This window comes from Oikopleura dioica, chromosome 2 (assembly GCF_907165135.1).
Source record: "Oikopleura dioica chromosome 2, OKI2018_I68_1.0, whole genome shotgun sequence".
Lineage (NCBI taxonomy): Eukaryota > Metazoa > Chordata > Appendicularia > Copelata > Oikopleuridae > Oikopleura > Oikopleura dioica.
This window is the reverse complement of record NC_137292.1, coordinates 12,465,566-12,483,725: the sequence shown is the minus strand read 5'-3', so window position 1 is coordinate 12,483,725 and position 18,160 is coordinate 12,465,566. Positions and strand designations below refer to the sequence as shown.

The 18,160-nt window shown below is 42.1% G+C and overlaps 5 protein-coding genes and 2 long non-coding RNA genes across 7 annotated transcripts; 2 read left to right on the top strand and 5 right to left on the bottom strand.

The window, feature by feature from the left end:
• Positions 1-8,808: 8,808 nt before the first annotated feature.
• LOC145698957 (uncharacterized) lies at positions 8,809-9,437 on the bottom strand. The gene is made up of 3 exons (XM_081776198.1): positions 9,225-9,437; positions 9,092-9,183; positions 8,809-9,041 (listed from the first exon to the last, which is right to left on the bottom strand). The coding sequence occupies exons 1-3, from the start codon at positions 9,376-9,378 to the stop codon at positions 8,862-8,864; spliced, it is 426 nt and encodes a 141-aa protein (XP_081632324.1). The 5' UTR covers positions 9,379-9,437; the 3' UTR covers positions 8,809-8,861.
• Positions 9,438-12,533: 3,096 nt separating this feature from the next.
• Positions 12,534-13,127, top strand: LOC145699533 (uncharacterized). The gene is made up of 2 exons (XM_081776803.1): positions 12,534-12,808; positions 12,854-13,127. Exons 1-2 carry the CDS (start codon positions 12,541-12,543, stop codon positions 13,084-13,086), a joined length of 501 nt encoding a protein of 166 aa, XP_081632929.1. The 5' UTR covers positions 12,534-12,540; the 3' UTR covers positions 13,087-13,127.
• Positions 13,128-13,169: 42 nt separating this feature from the next.
• LOC145699794 (uncharacterized) lies at positions 13,170-13,462 on the bottom strand. Its single transcript, XR_014134082.1, has 2 exons — positions 13,375-13,462; positions 13,170-13,329 (listed from the first exon to the last, which is right to left on the bottom strand). It is a non-coding gene; the product is annotated as an uncharacterized LOC145699794 (long non-coding RNA).
• A 140-nt stretch (positions 13,463-13,602) lies between these two features.
• On the top strand, positions 13,603-13,976 carry LOC145699078 (uncharacterized). Its single transcript, XR_014133973.1, has 2 exons — positions 13,603-13,694; positions 13,734-13,976. It is a non-coding gene; the product is annotated as an uncharacterized LOC145699078 (long non-coding RNA).
• Positions 13,977-14,086: 110 nt separating this feature from the next.
• On the bottom strand, positions 14,087-15,304 carry LOC145700314 (ribose-5-phosphate isomerase-like). The gene is made up of 5 exons (XM_081777567.1): positions 15,178-15,304; positions 15,065-15,126; positions 14,983-15,018; positions 14,597-14,853; positions 14,087-14,451 (listed from the first exon to the last, which is right to left on the bottom strand). The coding sequence occupies exons 1-5, from the start codon at positions 15,266-15,268 to the stop codon at positions 14,193-14,195; spliced, it is 705 nt and encodes a 234-aa protein (XP_081633693.1). The 5' UTR covers positions 15,269-15,304; the 3' UTR covers positions 14,087-14,192.
• A 195-nt stretch (positions 15,305-15,499) lies between these two features.
• LOC145700316 (small nuclear ribonucleoprotein Sm D3-like) lies at positions 15,500-16,026 on the bottom strand. The gene is made up of 3 exons (XM_081777569.1): positions 15,854-16,026; positions 15,686-15,811; positions 15,500-15,640 (listed from the first exon to the last, which is right to left on the bottom strand). The coding sequence occupies exons 1-3, from the start codon at positions 15,977-15,979 to the stop codon at positions 15,524-15,526; spliced, it is 369 nt and encodes a 122-aa protein (XP_081633695.1). The 5' UTR covers positions 15,980-16,026; the 3' UTR covers positions 15,500-15,523.
• Positions 16,027-16,190: 164 nt separating this feature from the next.
• On the bottom strand, positions 16,191-17,117 carry LOC145698329 (GDP-fucose protein O-fucosyltransferase 1-like). The gene is made up of 3 exons (XM_081775529.1): positions 16,754-17,117; positions 16,462-16,633; positions 16,191-16,407 (listed from the first exon to the last, which is right to left on the bottom strand). Exons 1-3 carry the CDS (start codon positions 17,115-17,117, stop codon positions 16,191-16,193), a joined length of 753 nt encoding a protein of 250 aa, XP_081631655.1.
• Between the last annotated feature and the right edge of the window lie 1,043 nt (positions 17,118-18,160).

The window sequence follows — 18,160 nt, the reverse complement described above, 5'->3', positions numbered from 1 at the left end:
GACCGCACTGCCGGATTCTAATGGCAAACTCTTCGAGGAAGACACAAATGCCGATCGTGCCCCGGCTGAGGCAAAAATTAAACCCGAATGTTGCACAGGAGCCAAATAAATACCATTGTGGTTGGGCGATCCTCAGTATGTCTGGCACGCTCGGGCCGGAAAATCTTCTTCGTACTGAACCAAGCTCACCTTTTCCATTTTTTCTTGTATTCAAACAAGCTTTCCTAAATTCAAAAAGTCTTTCCTGAAGATTTCTGCGCATTAACACCCTCAAAACTAGAAAAAATTCTCGTCTCTTGCAACAAACCCGGATGGTGCTCACAAAGTGCCAAAGAAAAGCACTCCTCCCAGCTCAACGGAAAGCGGCTCTTAGTAAAACACCAGTCGCGCCTCAAAGAGGGAAGTGCTATCCCCGTATTAACGGATATCTCTATGCTGCAGCGAGTTATCAGCTCTTTACTTTTTTACGGTCGCAGTAAGAGGCATTCAAGATAAGGGAACTTCCGAAGAGAGAAATTTTTCCAAAAACCGAACTTCCGCATTCCGATTCCTTCAAAGTATTTCATTCGAGCTCTCACCTGCGGTCTACCGTTGCCCACAATATACACATTCAAGCCAGAGACTGATCCAATTCAAGACCAGAATATGCATAGGTGGAATTCTGAAGCTCATTAGAGAACATTTTTGAAGCCGAACATCAACCAAATTGTTGCAAAAAAAAACTCTTTTTTCTTCTCTATTTTTCTTGTTTCCAATTACCTCTTACTGCTGGGTGCTTTGTTTGATTCTAAAATCGGAATTTCCCTTCGTCCTGGGGAATGCAGCCAGATCCAGTAAAGGATATACAAAACCACGCGGAGATATACAATAACGAATCTTTGATGGTGCTCTGTCTCCCACCGCGCTGCCCGACCGGTTGCGGCGCGCATTCCTGCCGAAGAGCCGCTCACTTTCATAATTTGGCTGTAGGTTTTCATGCGTTCTTTTTTAGCGCAAAAGCTCACCGGCTGTTTCTGCTATCCGATGTAGTTAGCAAGTCTAATCCTCTGGGAGTCTCCCAGAGTTAAACGTAACCTCCCAATTAGCTGATAATGATAGCACTCGTAGACAAATGAAAGCAAATATTTACACGTGCTAAGTGATTAAAAACAACTGAAGACGTGATCTCATAATTGTCTGAAAATAAACTGTGCATTTTACGTAATTAGATGGAGAAAAAACCTGATTTCAAACTATCCCCTATCTTTGAAAATTGACGCATTTTTAAAGTCACAAATTGAGATTCAGGAATTCGAGCGTGGGTCAGCCAGCGGTCGCCGAATTATCACAACTGATAAAATTGTGTCGTATATTTTTGGCGCACGGATTCATCCTTTTTTCAAGATAGGAAGGGAGCAGGGAGTGGAAGGTCACCGACACCACTTGTGCTCGCTCTTTCGGGCAAGAAGTCTGCTTCCCACGGTCGATAATTATCAGCTAATTAGGGTTGATTGCGCTTAGAGCTAACAGTTTGTAAACAAAATAAACTTACAACTCTACAGTGCACTTACTTATTTAATTTCGAGGATTAACTATCAATGATGGTCTATCATATAATCTAATTGAGCTTCAAAAACCTCCACAAAGAGTGAGTAGTGGTTAAATACTTAGGGGATGGAATTCAGAGCCCATTCCTTCACGATGGGGCTTGACATCGCTGAGGTCACTGAAGCTTGAACCCTCGAGAGCTCACCCACTCCATGATAAGATAGTACTACTCCTGCTCCTTTTTTTCAACCCCTGCGCGTTTATCTTCATCACGTGTTTACAAGTTGCACAAAATAAGATCGAGTTGTTTATTTTTTCCAATGAGCGTTTATTTTATTTTTTGAGGAGCAGTGACAAATAGCTTTACATTGATTTATGTACAGTTCGTCCGAATCGTCAGATCGTTTCTTTCGATATTGAAATTGGCTTCATTTTCAGTAGCTCCGGAATCCTAAAGAGTTAAATTAGATGAAATAAATAGCCTTAGTTTGGAATTCTTTTAGTAAATTTTTGATTGAGAGGCTGTTTTAAAGAAGATGAAACTTACCAGCTGCTGCGGCTTGAAAAGGCGACTGATTTGCTCCAAGTTGATCGAGTCCTGTTGCTGCTGTTGGTCCAGTCGAAGGGAAAAGACTGCTCTGATTGTAAGTACCGACTCCTGCCGTCAGATTGAGGGAAGAATTGTAGCTTGGTCGGTGTGGCGCTGGTGCGCGGAGAGAAAGACGTTGGACCCGTGCCATAGCCAGGGAATCCACTGTAATGACCGTACGGTGGCGTGGTCGACAGTGATGAAGATGTGAGACTGCCGATGCCGGAGCTTGGGCGGCCGGGGGAGGTCTGTTGCTGGTAGTACGATGCGGGGAAGATGAGTCCTAAAATCATCAGTTAGAAAATTTGTTTCGGCTTGCCAAAAAGTGCAAAGCAAGGAATTCTAAAATCTTGAGCAATTGTTCTTTGCCAGGTGGGGACGGAGGATGGATTCGATGCCCCTGTGAACGATGATTGACAAATTAATTCTAGCGTTGTTGTCTACCCCGCGCTAGCAACACCGGCAATTATCATTCCTGCTGTCAGTCTTAGTCTCCAAGGCTTGCGTATCTGGTATTGTCCCTGGTACTCAAAATGGCGCGTGTTGACAAACAGCCAAAGTAAAACGGTATTTTGGACATTCCAAAGAACAGAAAAATCGAGTAGTTTATATAAAAGCGTAATTGGCAGGGCCAGCCGGGCTTTGTGAAGAGAGAGGGCTCACTGGTTGCGGGCGAGCGGCATTTGCGAATTGTTGCGGCCGTTTTGAGACGGTGCTCGGCGCATTTTTGAAACATTCCACGCCGGACACATAGAGCGCTCAGGCCAAATCGGACCCTTTTGTATTGAAAAAAAGTAAATTATCATTCACACAAGGAATGTACCACGCCGCCATAATCACCAACAAGTGGGCTCTTCAAATAAACCGCGCGGTCCGAAGCGCCTTCCAATTAAGACTTACAAATCTAATCATCATTTATGAAACTCCTAAATTCGTATTCAAAAATGAGTATCCACGCTGATTTGAGATTTTATGCACTTAGTATTGTTTAATAGCTATCAAAGCGCCGCCGCCGCAAATATTGAAATGAACCGACCGGTTTCTACTAAGTGGGGCGCCTCCTCCACCCAAAAAATGACAAATTGGTTTCGTTTCCGCCTTCCGAAGTTCAAAAGATCCATTTGAATATGATCTCTTACCTCTTCTTGTTTTCGTTTCTGACTGTGACTTCTTGAAATGTTCATCGAGCTCTTCTTCGATATCTTTTTCGTAAAAACTCTCTACCAGCGGTTCCATCGCATTCGGCCGGGGTGGAGTCATTGGCAGACTCTGCTCTTGCGTTGGTTGATTTGGCGAGGTCGAGGCAGGGGTACTGTGGCCTGTAGGAGCTACTGGCAACTGTGGTTCTAGTTTCGTGATAGCAGCGTTCAAATGACCGAGTTGAGTGGCTGGGTCGAGGACTGAAGGAGCGCTGACGGATACTGGATTCATTGTGGAAACTGATGGAGTATCGTGAAGACCCGGTCCGGATTGATGGTAGCCGTTAGCAAAGTTCAGTCGCTGAAGAGAAATGATTAGGATATGGTTTTGAAGGGCCTTTTGAAAGAAAGTGGAACGGAATTTTCACGCCTTGAATCTTGTTCAAAGGCGACTTTGACTGGCCAATTTCTTATTTGTTGATAGTCAAGGGGCGTCAAAAGAGTTCAGAGTGGCGCTGCCTGCTTCAAGGGTGTTTGTTGTTCGCAAGGTTGCTGAGCGGTGGGTCGTGGTCGGTCGATTTCCGCCAGCCTTGGTTAAATTGGTGGAATGCTCGGCGGCCCCTGCCGGGACAAATTGAGCAGACATGGGCGGATCAAAGGCGCTATACATGCAGGAGCGAATACCCAAAAATGAGCGATGTGTATTCGAAAAAATCTCCTTTGCCTCAGACGAATAAATTTTCCATAGATGTTTGGAATCCGAGAGTCATTTGTACTCGCGCAAGATTTGAATATTTAAATGTAAATATAACTTGAACCGATCAATAAATTAATTTCGAAATAGTTCGAAATAATTTTTTTACTCATACTTTGAGTCATGTTCAAAACTTATCATAAAAACTTATCGAACTCAAAGTCGACCACAAGAAGAGCTTTCCAAACTTTGGCGGAAGTACACGAGCTTCCCGGCGGAAGTACACGAGCTTTTTGCATTTCGTATTCTTGTGTTCCGTTTGCCTGATAACACGTGATAAGCTCGTCCCCTCAGTTGCTCTCCCGCGGTGATCAAAGGCGGCGGATACTGGTAGTTTAGGGGTAGGTAGCCAGTTTCACCAGATCCCATGGTCCCCTTTACGACAGGGGCACACACTGCGAATTACAAATTCTGACACGCCGCGCTGTCTAGCTCCTTCAAAAATCATCGTTTCTGGTGAAATTTAGGCTCATGAAATCAAACCGCAGTGGGTTCTGTAAAAATTAACAGTGATACCCTTAGTTTGTGAATTTGCTAAAAACATTGTTTATGCAACTTGAATTTTTCGCAGTTTTCATTTCCTGCTGTCAAAAAGAGAAGAATCTGATTTGATTGATGATTGCAGATTCAGTTGAGTGAATTTTCATGTTAATTATTTTGGGTTCATATTTTCAGAAGCGGAAATTGTGAAATTTTCGTGTGAGGGGGGAATTTTCAGTGGAAATTGTTGCATCTAGTGAGATATGCGGATCCACATAAGGCGAATACTTTCGGGTTGTCGGGAGAACATTCATTTGGCTTTCTTAGAGCGCAAGAATTTGGAGACCCAGGCGCTTGGCATTTTTTGAGTAATTTTGCTCATTACAATCTTTTTCATAAATTCCTAGTTTGAAAACGTTTTCTAATCCTCTGTAACATAATTTTTAATGAAATAGCAAGAAAGCTCTAAAATTCTAGCTTTCAGTTGCAAATGTTTACGAAGATAGAACGCTCACGATTTCGCAAATTCTTGCAGAGCTTACTTATCACCTTCGAGTTCAACCCGGCAGTTGCCAAAACAGAACAAAGGGACAATTTGGTGGTGCGAATTATGTGATGAATCAACAACGATCCTTTCAAATTGGGTGGGCCCCCGACGTAGAAGTCCGATAACAACTTCTTTTGAGCATCATCAGTGTCAACGACTGATGATTCATTTGCCTTATCAAGTGATGATCGGGCTGAATCGGATGCTCAACTTGGTGAATGGAATATTCACGCGGAAAAAACCTTTTATCTTATTTTGAGAATAAGGGGAGCTTATCGGTAGATGATAATTTCTCGAGAAAATTTTGCTAACTCGCCTTTTTGACCTTTGATTTTTGCCTATCTCCTTCGAAACTCAACGATGTTCGGCTTATTACGATGAAAATTACAGGAGTTTAGTTTTCAAGGGTTCTTTTTTCAAAAAAATTCACCCACAAGTGACAGCCCTTCGACATTTTCACATAAAATCTTAGGATAAAATCCGCCAAAAATGAATCTGAAGAGTTTATTCTATTCTAGATACTGATCCCAAGCCCAAAATTACTATCTCCACCAAGTGCGGTCCGGCCTCTTGAGTGCCGAGTACATTTTTTAATTCCAGCAAATTCGCCTTTTATTAAAATTCAGACTCTCTTCAATATAGATCCGATCTCAAAAATTACCTGTTGCTGATATTGGGCAGCGTAGTTGAGGTACTGGAAACTTTGCATCGTCTGTGGCATCACTTCTGGAGCGCTCATCATATCTTTTTTATCTCGCTCTTGTTAAAAGGTTGAGCTTTTATTTTCAATCTTTTTGGCAATCTCTGGTGGTGACTGTTAGTAAGGATATCTGTATGTTTGCGAAAGGATGATCAAAAAAAAAACAATTTTGTTTGAATTTAAAAGATTTGAGGAATCTGTAGTGGAGAATTGTGGTGAGGGCGGCTGGAGCCTACTGTTGGATGGGGACGCCGCGCCGAGAGGTGGCGCTGTCCACGAAACGGAGTCAGGCAAGAAAAGGGGTTGACGATTCGACGCCGCGCGGTGGGGTCAGCGAGCAAAGTTAGTAGTCGTCATCGGAGTCTAATGAAGGTGATTATAACTTTTTTTTATTGGAAATACTGTTTAGCTTCGGAAGATTATTTCATGAAATAATATCAAATTTAGCGCCACACTGAAAAGAAGACGATTCTTAAAAGGTTGATTATTATTGATAAAACTTGAATATATAAGGAGGACCATTAATTTTTATTAAGTTCAATGGATTATTTTTACAGTTAGAATTTATTTTAACTTTGATCTAGACTGATTGAATCATAACTTCGTTGGTGGGCGCCGAGTCTGGCTAGTTCTGCGATAATCACCCGCTAAATCGGAGAAACCACCCAGTAGCTCAACCCTTCCTCCAATTATTCCATCACGAAGAGAAAGTAAAAGAGATTACAGTTGGTGCGAATTCTGGCTGCTCAGCCGAATGGTTGGTCGCGAGCAGCTGCGTGCGCGTCCAGCGCCATCCATCATTTTTCGCATCTGAGCGAGCTCAACATTTACGAAAAGGAGGGATGATCGATTCCCGCTCATTATCGGCCGTGCGAAATTCTCAGGGCTGATAGAAAAAAGGAAGGCGCAAAAGCAGCGGTGAAATATATTTAACGCCTTGCGCAAAAATAATAATTTGAGCGGATTCCAGGTGTCAATCTTGGTGCATAACTTGGCGGGTGGATTACGATTGACCTTGGATGCGCTTGCACGTAGAATGCGCACCAATTGCATGCCAGAATGTCTCACAATGTGAAGAAAAATTTTGCGAAATTTCCCAAAAATTTCTCATGAACCCGCTTACACACGCAGAGGAATTTCATTAACGACTTCTAAAGGCACTAATTGGGGGTTAGCAGATAGTATTGCCCAAAAAACGCGCCCTGACAAGGGGCCTGCTTCGGAGACAGAAGAATTCTCGTGAACTTCAAGTGAAGACAAAGATTATTTTTCTGATAATTTTAGATTGAATTTAGAGCCCTAAAAAGGGCTAAATAGAAAACTTTTGCTCGGTCAGGAGGATAGGATAAGTTTGATGTGTATCAAATCGGTTTTTGTTCCTTCTTGACTTTTGTCATAGAAATTGGGAACAGCTTGGTCAGGCAAGCAGGCGCGGTTTCTTCGTTGGATGTTTCCAACCACTCTTGGAGGACATCGTCTGTCCGGAATGAGGAAAATAATTTTACGGGGATTTATATAGGGATTGGTGGGAAGAAAACACTGCGGGCTTCTAGAGAAGAGGATGAAAAGGGAGTTTTAGATTTTCAAGTCCTAAAAGCGATCGAATTTTATACGGATTGCTGGGAAGAAAACAGTTCAGCTCTAGAGATTTCCAAATAATGTTTAGCACATGAATTTGTGAAGAGTAGTTTTGAGTCCGTCAAATTGACTGTTGATCCGCAGTTTTACCAAGAAAAGTGTGAATACACCAGTCATCACATGACAATAACAGTCTCGAATCTGTTTAGAGCTGAAAATTGGCGTTTTGGGTGGTCACCACATCAAGCAACAAATTGGCAAAGTTCAGAAACGGAGCGTTTCGGAGAAGATACCATCAGAAAACCAAAATTACAGATCTCTTACCGACCCAAGGGGAGAAATTCGAAGATTATTTGGAAAAGAGACATTGACAAACTAGCTTTCAAGTTCTCAAAACTCATAAATAGGCAAACTGTTGCAAAAAAAAAATAGAGAGAAATAGAGCGTTAAAGAAAAATTTAGCTCCCTAAAGACTTTAGGCTGAGGTATTTCTACAAAAATAGTCCTGCAGCTCATTTCTATCTGGGTCAGGTACCGGTAGTCATAAAATCTCGTCACTTAGAGGCCGTGGTCTGGGCGAATTTTGATGGATTGGGAGAGGCGCGTGTCGTAAGAAAGCGATGTCTGCGGCAGGTCGGTATGCTTTTGGGAATTCTGAGCGAGATTCCAGTTCCGAACTCCTAAATAAATGGCATTCCACGTTCAATGCAACGCCCGGTGCACATGTGCTCCAAATTTTTTCACATTTTTTCTCATAACCAGCCAAATGCCAAGATTTTCTGAAACACGTTGAGGGTCAGTTTTGGCGCTTCCGATGGATAAATAGTTCCGTCAAGGTATTCAAGATAACATTGCCAGGGAAGGCTCAATGTGACTAATTGCATTCTTTGTCAGATAAATCTTGTAAGAAGGTAAACTTGATCTGCCAAAGGTTAGTAATTCTGAAGATTAATTTACGCTTGTTTGATTTAGGCTAGGAAATGTGGTATATATTAAATTGCGGAGGTAGTAAAATGTTCATAAAAACAAGTCTTTTCTGATAAATATGCATTAAAAAGACCATAAAAACCTCCAGCAAAAATGCCAAGAATAAGTCTCAAAAGCTTTGAGATGCAAATTTGAAATTCAACAAACTTTTCTTTTGTCGAAGGAATTCTCGATGGTCCTCTAAAACCTGTTTTCTGAATCCGGCTACAAATTCGCCCCTTTTTTGCCTTTGAAACTCGCCGCCGACTTCCTTATGAGAAAGTGGAAGTGTTTTTATTTATCGTTTTCCAAGCTCGACAATGTCATAATATTTGGGCCCTTGTTGCAATTTCTGATTGTGTTTACCGCTCTTGCACCTCGAGTGCGCGATTTCAATCAGCGCGAAAAAGGTGTCAAGCCCGGATGTCGACTCATTCCGAAGAAGCACTCTTTTGTTATAAATTAATTGAATATTTTTTTCATGAGCGTTTTGCTTCAAATTAAAAGAAACAGGTTTCGTAAAGAAAACAGAAGTTGAACTCTGATTTATTATTGTGATTTTGGCAGAAGATCGCAGCTGCTCAGAGCGAAACGTCACCAGCTTGAACGGCGGTCGCGTTGTTCGCTTCGCCTTCGATGGAGCTTTCTTCGCCAAAATCGAAGCTTTGTTCTTCGTCAATCTCGATCGACATGAGAACAAGCTTGTCACCCTTCGCGATCGACGGCGTCTTCGGGAGATCACCGAGACGCGGGGCGCGTTTCTGAGAATAATTTGAACCACTGCTTTTGAGATGGACGTTTTGGTACTTACATTGGCCGGTGTAAATTTTCTTTCGACCGGACTAGCGTTGCCAAAGGTGAAGCTGTTGTCTTCGTCGACATCAGTCGACATGAAGATTTCACCTAGAAAGAATTTACGAAAAAGTCCTCATATCAACTATTACCTTTTTCGGCCTCTCTCTTCTTCAGCTCTCCTAGTTTCGGAGCTCGTTCGCTCTTGCTGTTGAAAGCAGGGGCGAGACCATCACCACCCTTTTCAACGCTGCCATCTCGGAGCATGACAGGGGTGGATCGGCGGGCGTGCTCAGCGTTGCTCATCTCTCGAAATGCTATTCTCAAAATATTCTTGCAGAATAAGTCACCGTTCGGTGAAAAGCGATTAATACGGCAGCGAAATTGTCGCCAAAGAGATGGGTCCTCCAAGTTTGCTCTGTCTATCGGACGATCTTTTGCCGTTTGATTGTGTTTTCGTAGAAATGACAATAATTCTCGCTGCCGTTTATAAGAAAAAGTGATCGATCTACAAGTAGAAGTTTGAGTCGGTATTCTTTTTTGATCTTTGAAAAGTCACCACCACCAACCGGAGATGAATTTTATCGCCTAGATTCAAATCAAGCCAAATTGTCGATAAGCTGTGCCTGGAAAATCGGCAGGTTATTCCGCCCACAGCGGATATTCCATTTCGCAAAGTAACTTTCCCCCGGCGAAGTTCAATCGTTTTTTACTCAAAGCGATAAGCTCCTGCTGAGCCCATCGGTATTCTAATCAGTCGTACAGTACGCGCCATGGCTGGCTGCTCATTGGCGGAGCAAAGAGCGCCACTGCACAATGGAATGCACCACCACCACGCAGGCAAGCACCAGCCCGAGAATCGCCAGTACGCCAAAGCATTTGTAATTACGGGCCAAGAAATTGCTCTACCGTAACAAACCAATTTGAAAATTACTAGCACTGTTCCTGTAGTTTCTTGATTGATATAAAAAATATAAAGTTGAAAAAAGTCAAATTTTAATAAAATCTAATTCTTTTACTAAAGTTCTTCGCTTTTAACGGATGGTCTTTTATCATCTTCGTGGTATAAAAATCTACCCTGCTAATAAAGAAAGCCACAAGAATGTCCCAGTACAAGTTCACCAGTACAAATCCTCGTACAATCTCATATGAGGAGAAGGCCTAATTGGTTCATCTGTGGAATTCTTGAGGCGGTGGCGAATTTGAATTAAAAGAAGGCGACGTCAAGTGCCTGGTCGCCGTTGGAATGTCCAAAACCATCTCAAACAATACAAACCGACCGGGCCTCAACACACTCGACCCACTGCTTCAAAAGAGGGGACAGGTTCAGGTGACTCGAGTTTACAAAGCGTTTTGTTGAGGAGTTTATTTATATGGAAGATCCTGAATTTCTTCCGGTTCCGTTTTTGCGGACTAGACTCCTTTGTTACTGTATAATCTTTTTACTTCCTTTTACTGAAAACTTTAACATCTGAGAAAAAAAACAAGTTGAAATATCATAATCCCTAGTAATCCCTTCAATTAGCGGGCGATCCGGTGGCGCCATGAAGGCCTGGTTTGCGCTGTACGCATCGCGGTCGAGATTGTAGTCGACGGAGTGGCGGCGGTGGAACACGCGAAATTGGTGCAAACATACCAAGCAAGCGATTTTGCACATTTTCAGTGTTGAAATTAGCGCCCAAGCCAGAATTAGACGGGAGTCTTGTTTTTTGGCAGCCGGACAAACACTGACATGCACATGTCGCGCGAGTATTCATCCTTTTTGGGTATTCAAATTGCTCGAAACAAATATGCATGAAGCATTTAGCATTTTCTGTGATTATTTCGAGCGAAACAAGGGGATTTCTCATTTTGTAGGAGGCCTGCATTCTTCAGTTGAAAATTCTTTTTATAATTGACTGACTAAAATATCAGGTTATTATTGCGACTGTCAATTAAAATTTCCAAGTTTTTCAAGTGCGGTATTCGTAAATATTAACCTTCGCACACTTTGTGCCTAACAGTTCGCGTTCTACAACTTTGTCATGTTGTCCCGTGCGGGAGTCAGAGATGGTGAGGAATTTGGCGCTTCGAGAGCTTCGATGAGTTTGCTTAATTGGCCAAAGTACTCTCGCACAGCTAGAATCAGGCTAGGAAACGGCGCCATGCTGGCGGGTAGTTGGGTTCGACTCGTACTGTAACTCTTCTTTCCCGTTATTGCAATATCTTAAATGCAATCGCGCAATATCTTTATACACAGCTCCGTGTTCCCCATATGCGAAGAAAAATTAAACTGCTGATCACTTTCTCCGGGAAACAGAAGAGAAATCATCATGGCTGACGAGGATACGTCTTTTATAGATTCTATTTTAAATGAAGAAAAATACCAAGATTACTTGGATGAGATCAGATTAGTTACATCTCAAATTAAGAAAAGCGGAGCAATCTTTTACAAACCTTTTCTCGGAACACCCGGTTTGAAAGTAAAAGACTAACTTTTTATTTGGCATTTTAGGAATATATTGGTTTATCATTCACATGCTGATCCTGTGGGGAGTTGTTCCAATGTTTTCAATCTTTGTTTGCCTCTTCATCGGCTTCGAGTACAATGCTGGACGAGCATGGGATGCTTTTCGAGTATTTTGGGGCTTGCAATCAATGGTACGATTGTGAAATTTTTACTTTCTTTCTAATAAATCTTATCTAGTACGATCGACTTGAGGGCTCAGAAATAGACAGGGAGGAGCAAGTAGAAACCGTAGTCGATCAGAACGAGTCCTCTGGAAGTGGATCTGGCCCATCTGGAAATCGAAAAAGCCTGGCGTCCATTGCAGACGGACAAATTGAGAATGGTGCGACAAACGAAGGATCTGGCGGAAAGCCAAGAAAGAACTCCATTTGGCCAAAATTATGTTTTTTCAATAAAATGCCTTTTTGTAATCAGTTTTAAAGTCTATAAGAAGAATAGTCTTCCGCTGACATCGAAAAACAACATCGATTTAGTTTCTGAAATCAAGGAAGAAGAAGAATAAGAATCAATTTGCAAAAGATATGCGAAAGTGTCGAAATAAAGGAATAGCAACATAAGTACATTTTGGATTAACGACTATTTACGATGCGGTTTAACTAATTTTGATTACGATGAAACGTTTCATTTGGACCAATAATAACTCCACTTTATCATCAATTGACTTGTCATCAAGTGTCTAATTATTTTATTCTCATTTTGACATCTTCATTTTCATTACTTCCTAGGCAATAAATCCCACCGGCTTTAGAATTTACTTTCGGTCAAATTGATATTTATACTTCATGATGCCTATAATTAATAAGTCACAAATAAAACGAGATTATAACAAAATATGCCGCATAAACAGATTTCAAAAAAGTAACTGCTCCTCTATTTTGATTATTCAATTTCCGGCCGGAAGTCGTATATAATCATTCTTCTCTTGGCAGAATTAACAAATATATCTATTTTTTCAAAATATGTCAGTCGAAGAAGCTACCCAACAAGTTACCGAGTCTCTCGAGAATGTCACGCTTCAGGCTCAGGAAGTTGCTAGTGATTTGCAAGAGCAGGCCGCTGATGCTCTTGGAAATGTAAAAGAAGCTGCTTCTGAAGCAATTGATGACTTGAAGGAAAGTGCTGTTGAGGCTTTAGAACAAGCCAAGGCAGGCTTCATCGATGCGCTTAAAGCTGCTTTTGCGAAGTTCGGAGAAGTAGTGAAGGAAAAACTGAAAGGAATTTTTGCAGGTAAGCTTAAATATTTTCTACTAGTCGATCAAATCTGCTGTTCAGCATGCATGGGAAAGAAACCCGAGGAGGAGTCTTCTGAAACCGTAGACGCCCAGGATGCTGGGTATCTTCAGCTTTTGCAGAAACAATACGAAGAAGCATCCAAAGCGATCAATGATGCTGTCAACGCAACGGATGATGTTGACTCCTTCTGGAGCAGCGTTGAGATCAAAATTCAGCCAATTGCTGAAGCCAACGAGGAAGAGCCAGAAACCGTTTTGCTTCTCTTGGAATAAACATTCATAACTTCCTACTTAGAAATTTCAATAAAAAAGTAATTCCCTAGCCTATTCGATTCTTGCATCAAAATACAAACAGCTTTTATTTGAAAGCATTATTTATTCGTGTTGCCAGAAAAATTAAAAAAGGAGTCAATCAGAACTGTAAAAAAAATTTAATCGCACTTGCAATCGCCCTTGATAGAGATATCATCGAGCTTAGCCTTGGTGACGACGGCGACCTGAGCGTGGAGGTTGATGCTGAAAAAGACAAATAAAGCTCTGTTAGGGTAGAAAAAGACTTACTCTCCGTGCATGACGACTTCGGGACTTTGGACACAGATTTCGTTCTTGGATCGTGGCATGGTTAAAATTGTATTATGATCAATTCTAATGCTCAACGCTTTCAGATCCGCGCTTTTATCATCATTAACCGGGTAGATGGTGCTCTTGCCGTCACCGGACGCGGAAGTGAGTGCCTCTAGGTGGCAGGGCAATAAAACCGCATATAATCAAGTGATTTGAATCGACCAGCTCAGATCATCTCAGATACTCATCAACTAACTCAACATGCCACGAAAGGAAGAAATCTGCTTCGAAGCCCCAGAAATCAACATGGCCTCTGAGTAAGTCACAATATAGAATCAAAATAAAATGAATTCTAGCATCGTCCTCGATGCCCGAGTCTCCATCGTCACTGTCACCAAGCTCGTCGACGTCCGAGTCTCTGGTGCCTGCAAGTGCCCCTGAAGGATTTTCGACGGCATGAATTTTGAAAGCCAATGAAACGATTTTACTGCTATGGAACTGACTACCCTTTCTCACTTTTTTACTTTTTTCATTGTCATCGAATCATTTTACTTCATTCGTCGTTGCCAGAATAATTAACAAAAGTTTTCCCCTTAAAATGCGTCGATTTCTTTGAAGCAATTTATTCTAATTTGCTGTGTAGTCTATACAGTATAGAGGACCAGTATATCAGAGCCTGGTCATATGGTCTGATACAATACTATTAGTCCTTCTTGAGCGAGTTGTATTTTTAATACTGAACTTGGCAGAAATTATAGTAATCTAAAGCCAGCGAAGGTAAATACTTTTAATCATTTTTCATTTTCGATCATCATTCATCGTTCCGAAACCGTTCCGTCTTCATTTCCAAAGTATGCCTTCTTTGCGCAGCCAATAAATAATCCGTGCTCAACGACGCCCGGAATATTGTTGAGCTCCATTCCGATCTTTGTCCATCCTTCAGCTGGAGCTTCGTTGAATTCCCAATCAATGATGAACATGCCGTTGTCAGTGACGAGAGGTCCTGCTTTCGCTTTTGCCATTCGCAGTTTTGCAACACCACCAAAACGGGACTCGATTTCCTTCTGCACCGGTCTAAAAAAGAGCAAAAATACCAGAGATATTTCAATTCAAAGTGAAAATCGATTGATTTCTCTAGAAATCCGGGTGTTTCTCACCACGAAAATTGTATTTCTCAACTCACTGAGAAGCTCCCCAGTTTCTAGAGACGAAAAATTACCTGTACGCAAGAGGCAGCACCTCGATCGGCACTCCCTTTTTCCACTGCTGCCCGAGGGCGGCCGAGTTCTTTCTGTAATCAGCAACAACGACGAAATCCTTTGCCGCGTTGACGACGATCTTTTCTTGGAGGAGACATCCACCGCCACCCTTGATCAGGGTAAGTCGGTCGTCGACTTCGTCAGCTCCGTCGATTGCCAAGTCGAGCTCCGGAGTTCGCTCGAGATCGGATAGAAGCAAGCCGTGCTCGATAATAAGCTAAAGATAAATTAAAGGAATGAATGAACTGAAATCTGATTTTTTATAACTAGTTAAGAGGTCAGTGAAGAACGCATCTGCGCAAACTGCCAGTTATTTGAGACATGAGTAAATATCATATTATCGCACCTGTCTAGCTTGGAAACTGCTGGGTACACAAGTGAGCTAAATTAAAGTTAATACGACTCATTAAAATCTTAACGATCGGAACCTGAAGATTCTCCGCTCGCGCTCGTTCCGCGATTCTCTCCACCGCGTAAACTACAGTCGATCCTGAACAAAAAAGGCATTTTAACAACCCTTGTCAAAGAAAAATTTCTTTACCGGAGCCGATTCCCAGCTTGAATCCATTCTTGACAAAGGCATCGACGGCTGACCTCGCGGCTAGACGCTTTGCCGCCTCGACTCCACTCATTCTAAAACTCAAAAAGTGACCAGGAGCAGTTTAGGGCAGTTGTTTATAACATGATATCTAGGTGGTGTCGAGTGCGACAGTAATTCAAAATTTCAATAATGAGCTTGACACAACTAAAATGATAAAGTTGAGTAGCTAAAAGCAAGAAGAGTGTGAGATAACTGGAGAATTTAATAAATCGGTAAATGTGTGTTCTAAAATCGGTAGCAGATTTTCCTTCTCAGGGGACCAGCGGGTCTACCCTCGCTAATTTTCCTAATATCGGCCTCTTGGGGCGCCTCGACCACCGCGGAAGCCGCCGCCTCGTCCACGACCTCGGCCAGCTTGCCAGAAATTCTGCTTCTGGCCTTGAGCCTGGTTTCGTGTTGCGACCTGAGAAGAAACGAGAGTGATGGTTTAATCCAATTCCAAATTTACCTTGAGCATTGGGGCGTTTTTGAGCATCTCGGGGAGAATCATGAACTTGATTTGAGTGCCACGAATGTAGATGTTCGCCAATTGGGCGGTTGATCCGTTTCGGTAGGTAGCGGTGACATCCTGCATCTAGAATCGGCTTTGTGAAGGTATTAAAGTGGTTGATTGTACCTGGATGTTCATATGTTCTTCGGCTTCGACGAGCTTTCCACGGAAGACTTCGCCGGTGGAGGTTTCACAGGTGATTACGTGGCTCTCGGCTTCGTGGAGGACTTTGATTGGGATTCCGAGCGACATTTCGGAGGAGCAAAATTCTAAATCTCTGAATAACCGGTTAAAAAGTATCGATAAAAAGTTGAAAAAGTAGAAAAATAGAATCAATGGAAGGATTATCCAATCACAGGCATTAAAAGGAAATTGGTGAATTCGCAATTGGATGGGAATTACAAGAAGTATACAGAAATTGAAAAAAGGTCATCTGATTCCAGCTAGGAATAAGAATCGTAAATCAAAGCTCTTCGTGTGCGTCAGAATGGTCAACGAGACCCCAGAAAGCAACTGGAAGGTGCTTAACTCTTCTTTGCCGGACGATAAATCCCGTGAAGCTTGAAATGCAATTACCAATAAACTGGTCACTTAATATTTGCACGGACAAATCGATCAAAGGGTCAAAAAATTTTGGAATTGGCAAATCACGGTAATCGTCCAGCGTAGCCACTCGAAATCTAATTTTCGGTTTATAAAGTACAAAAAGTAAGAGAAGCTTATTGAATATAAACCCATGCCCGCGTTCTTCAAAGATCTGACGGTCGATCTTTTTGTCAGAAGAAATGTAAAGCGTGTTGAATTTGTCTTTGAAGAAATCGAGCTCGTCTAGAATTTGTTCCATAGATGGGGCGCAGTGTTTTGATTTTTCCAGCTTCACTTGAGGGGTTCCACATTGAGGAGATGCTTTCAAAAGTTACGAATAGGATGAGCGAAATTAGTAATAAAATTCGGCCCAAAAATTGTTGATAAAGTATGTAAAAACGCCCATAAGATGCCCATAAAGTTGTTCTTTCATAACTGTACCCATCAAGTTGTCATTACGGTCAAGAATATCACAGGCTTTCGTGAAATCGGTGCCTATTCTAAGATGAATTCCAAGAAACGATCCGCCCATCCTGTTTCGAATCTCATCAGCGATCTGGAGGATGTTTGGGGCAAAGTGCAAATATTGATGAACATAGTTGACACTTTCCGGAGCCGGAAAAGACGTTATCGCCCCGGTCAAGGCGACCGGCTCATCGTGTGCGTCAAGTGAACTGACGACATCAGACTTGAGGAATTCAACGCCAAGGCGTCGCCAGTAAGTACCGCGGGGATTTCCGCTCAGATCGCAACTCGGTTCTCCGTTGTGGTCACCGGAAGACCCCGTTGCGGTGGAGTCGCGCATGCGTGAGCTATGACAAAGAATTGTTGTTAGCTGATCAAAGTCAAAGCCAGACGCGGGGAGGACATCGAAGCCGCCCTCTATCAAAGGACTTTTTCAGCGGGTTAGCGTCTCTGTTAAAAAATAGTAATTGCGTGCTCTCATGATTGAAAATTCACAGAACAATTTCGATATTTACGCCGTTATCTAGAACAAACTCAAGCCCCACTACTTCTTTTTGAAACTAGAAGATAATTAAACTTATAAAAATGGTATTTTGACAAGTTTCCGTCTTTTAATATTTATTCTCGGATACAAAACGCTGTTGGAAGCAAGTTTGAAGAACGAGATTATGGGCAATAATTCTTGCGTTTTGAAATACAGAAGGCACCCGTTCCTGACCTGGAAGACGTCTTCAAACGGAATAAGCGCTAATGGGCTTTCTTCATAGGAAATGAAACTGGGAAGTAACAGAGTCGTTTTCATTTCCTTTGATTTATGCAACATGGAAGTGACGTGGTCTTAGTTTGGCTCGCTACTTGTTCTTTAACACAGACCTTACTTCTGGACTCGAAAATTTGATTTTCTGAGCCCCGGACCTAATTGATTTCCATATCGGCCCATACATGGGCAAAAAGTAATTATTTTTGCTTTGAAAAGGTTGACAAAAGAAAGAAGAAGAAACGACGAGAAACAGTGGGATGTTTCAACACAAACTTGACTTAAAGGTCAAAAGCTGTCAAAAATCGACCGAATTCGATGTTCAAGCGCAAATACTGTTGCATAACATGTCAACGTGACCTTTTACAACTGAAAAGTACAGCGACCAGATGAGAAAAACGAGTCCGTCAACATCCATCTGAACAAATAGACAAATTAATCTGATGCTGCTTGGTGTACTTTTCGGGAAAGAAACGCGCGATGCGCAAACTGCGGCGCAAAGAATACTGCGCGAGTAGTCGATGGGGCGCCAAACTAGGTGGGGATCGCGCTTGTCTGCCTTTGAAGAAAGAAAATAAAAGAATATTTCTGTCACGCAAAACATACATAAACTGAAAATAGATAAA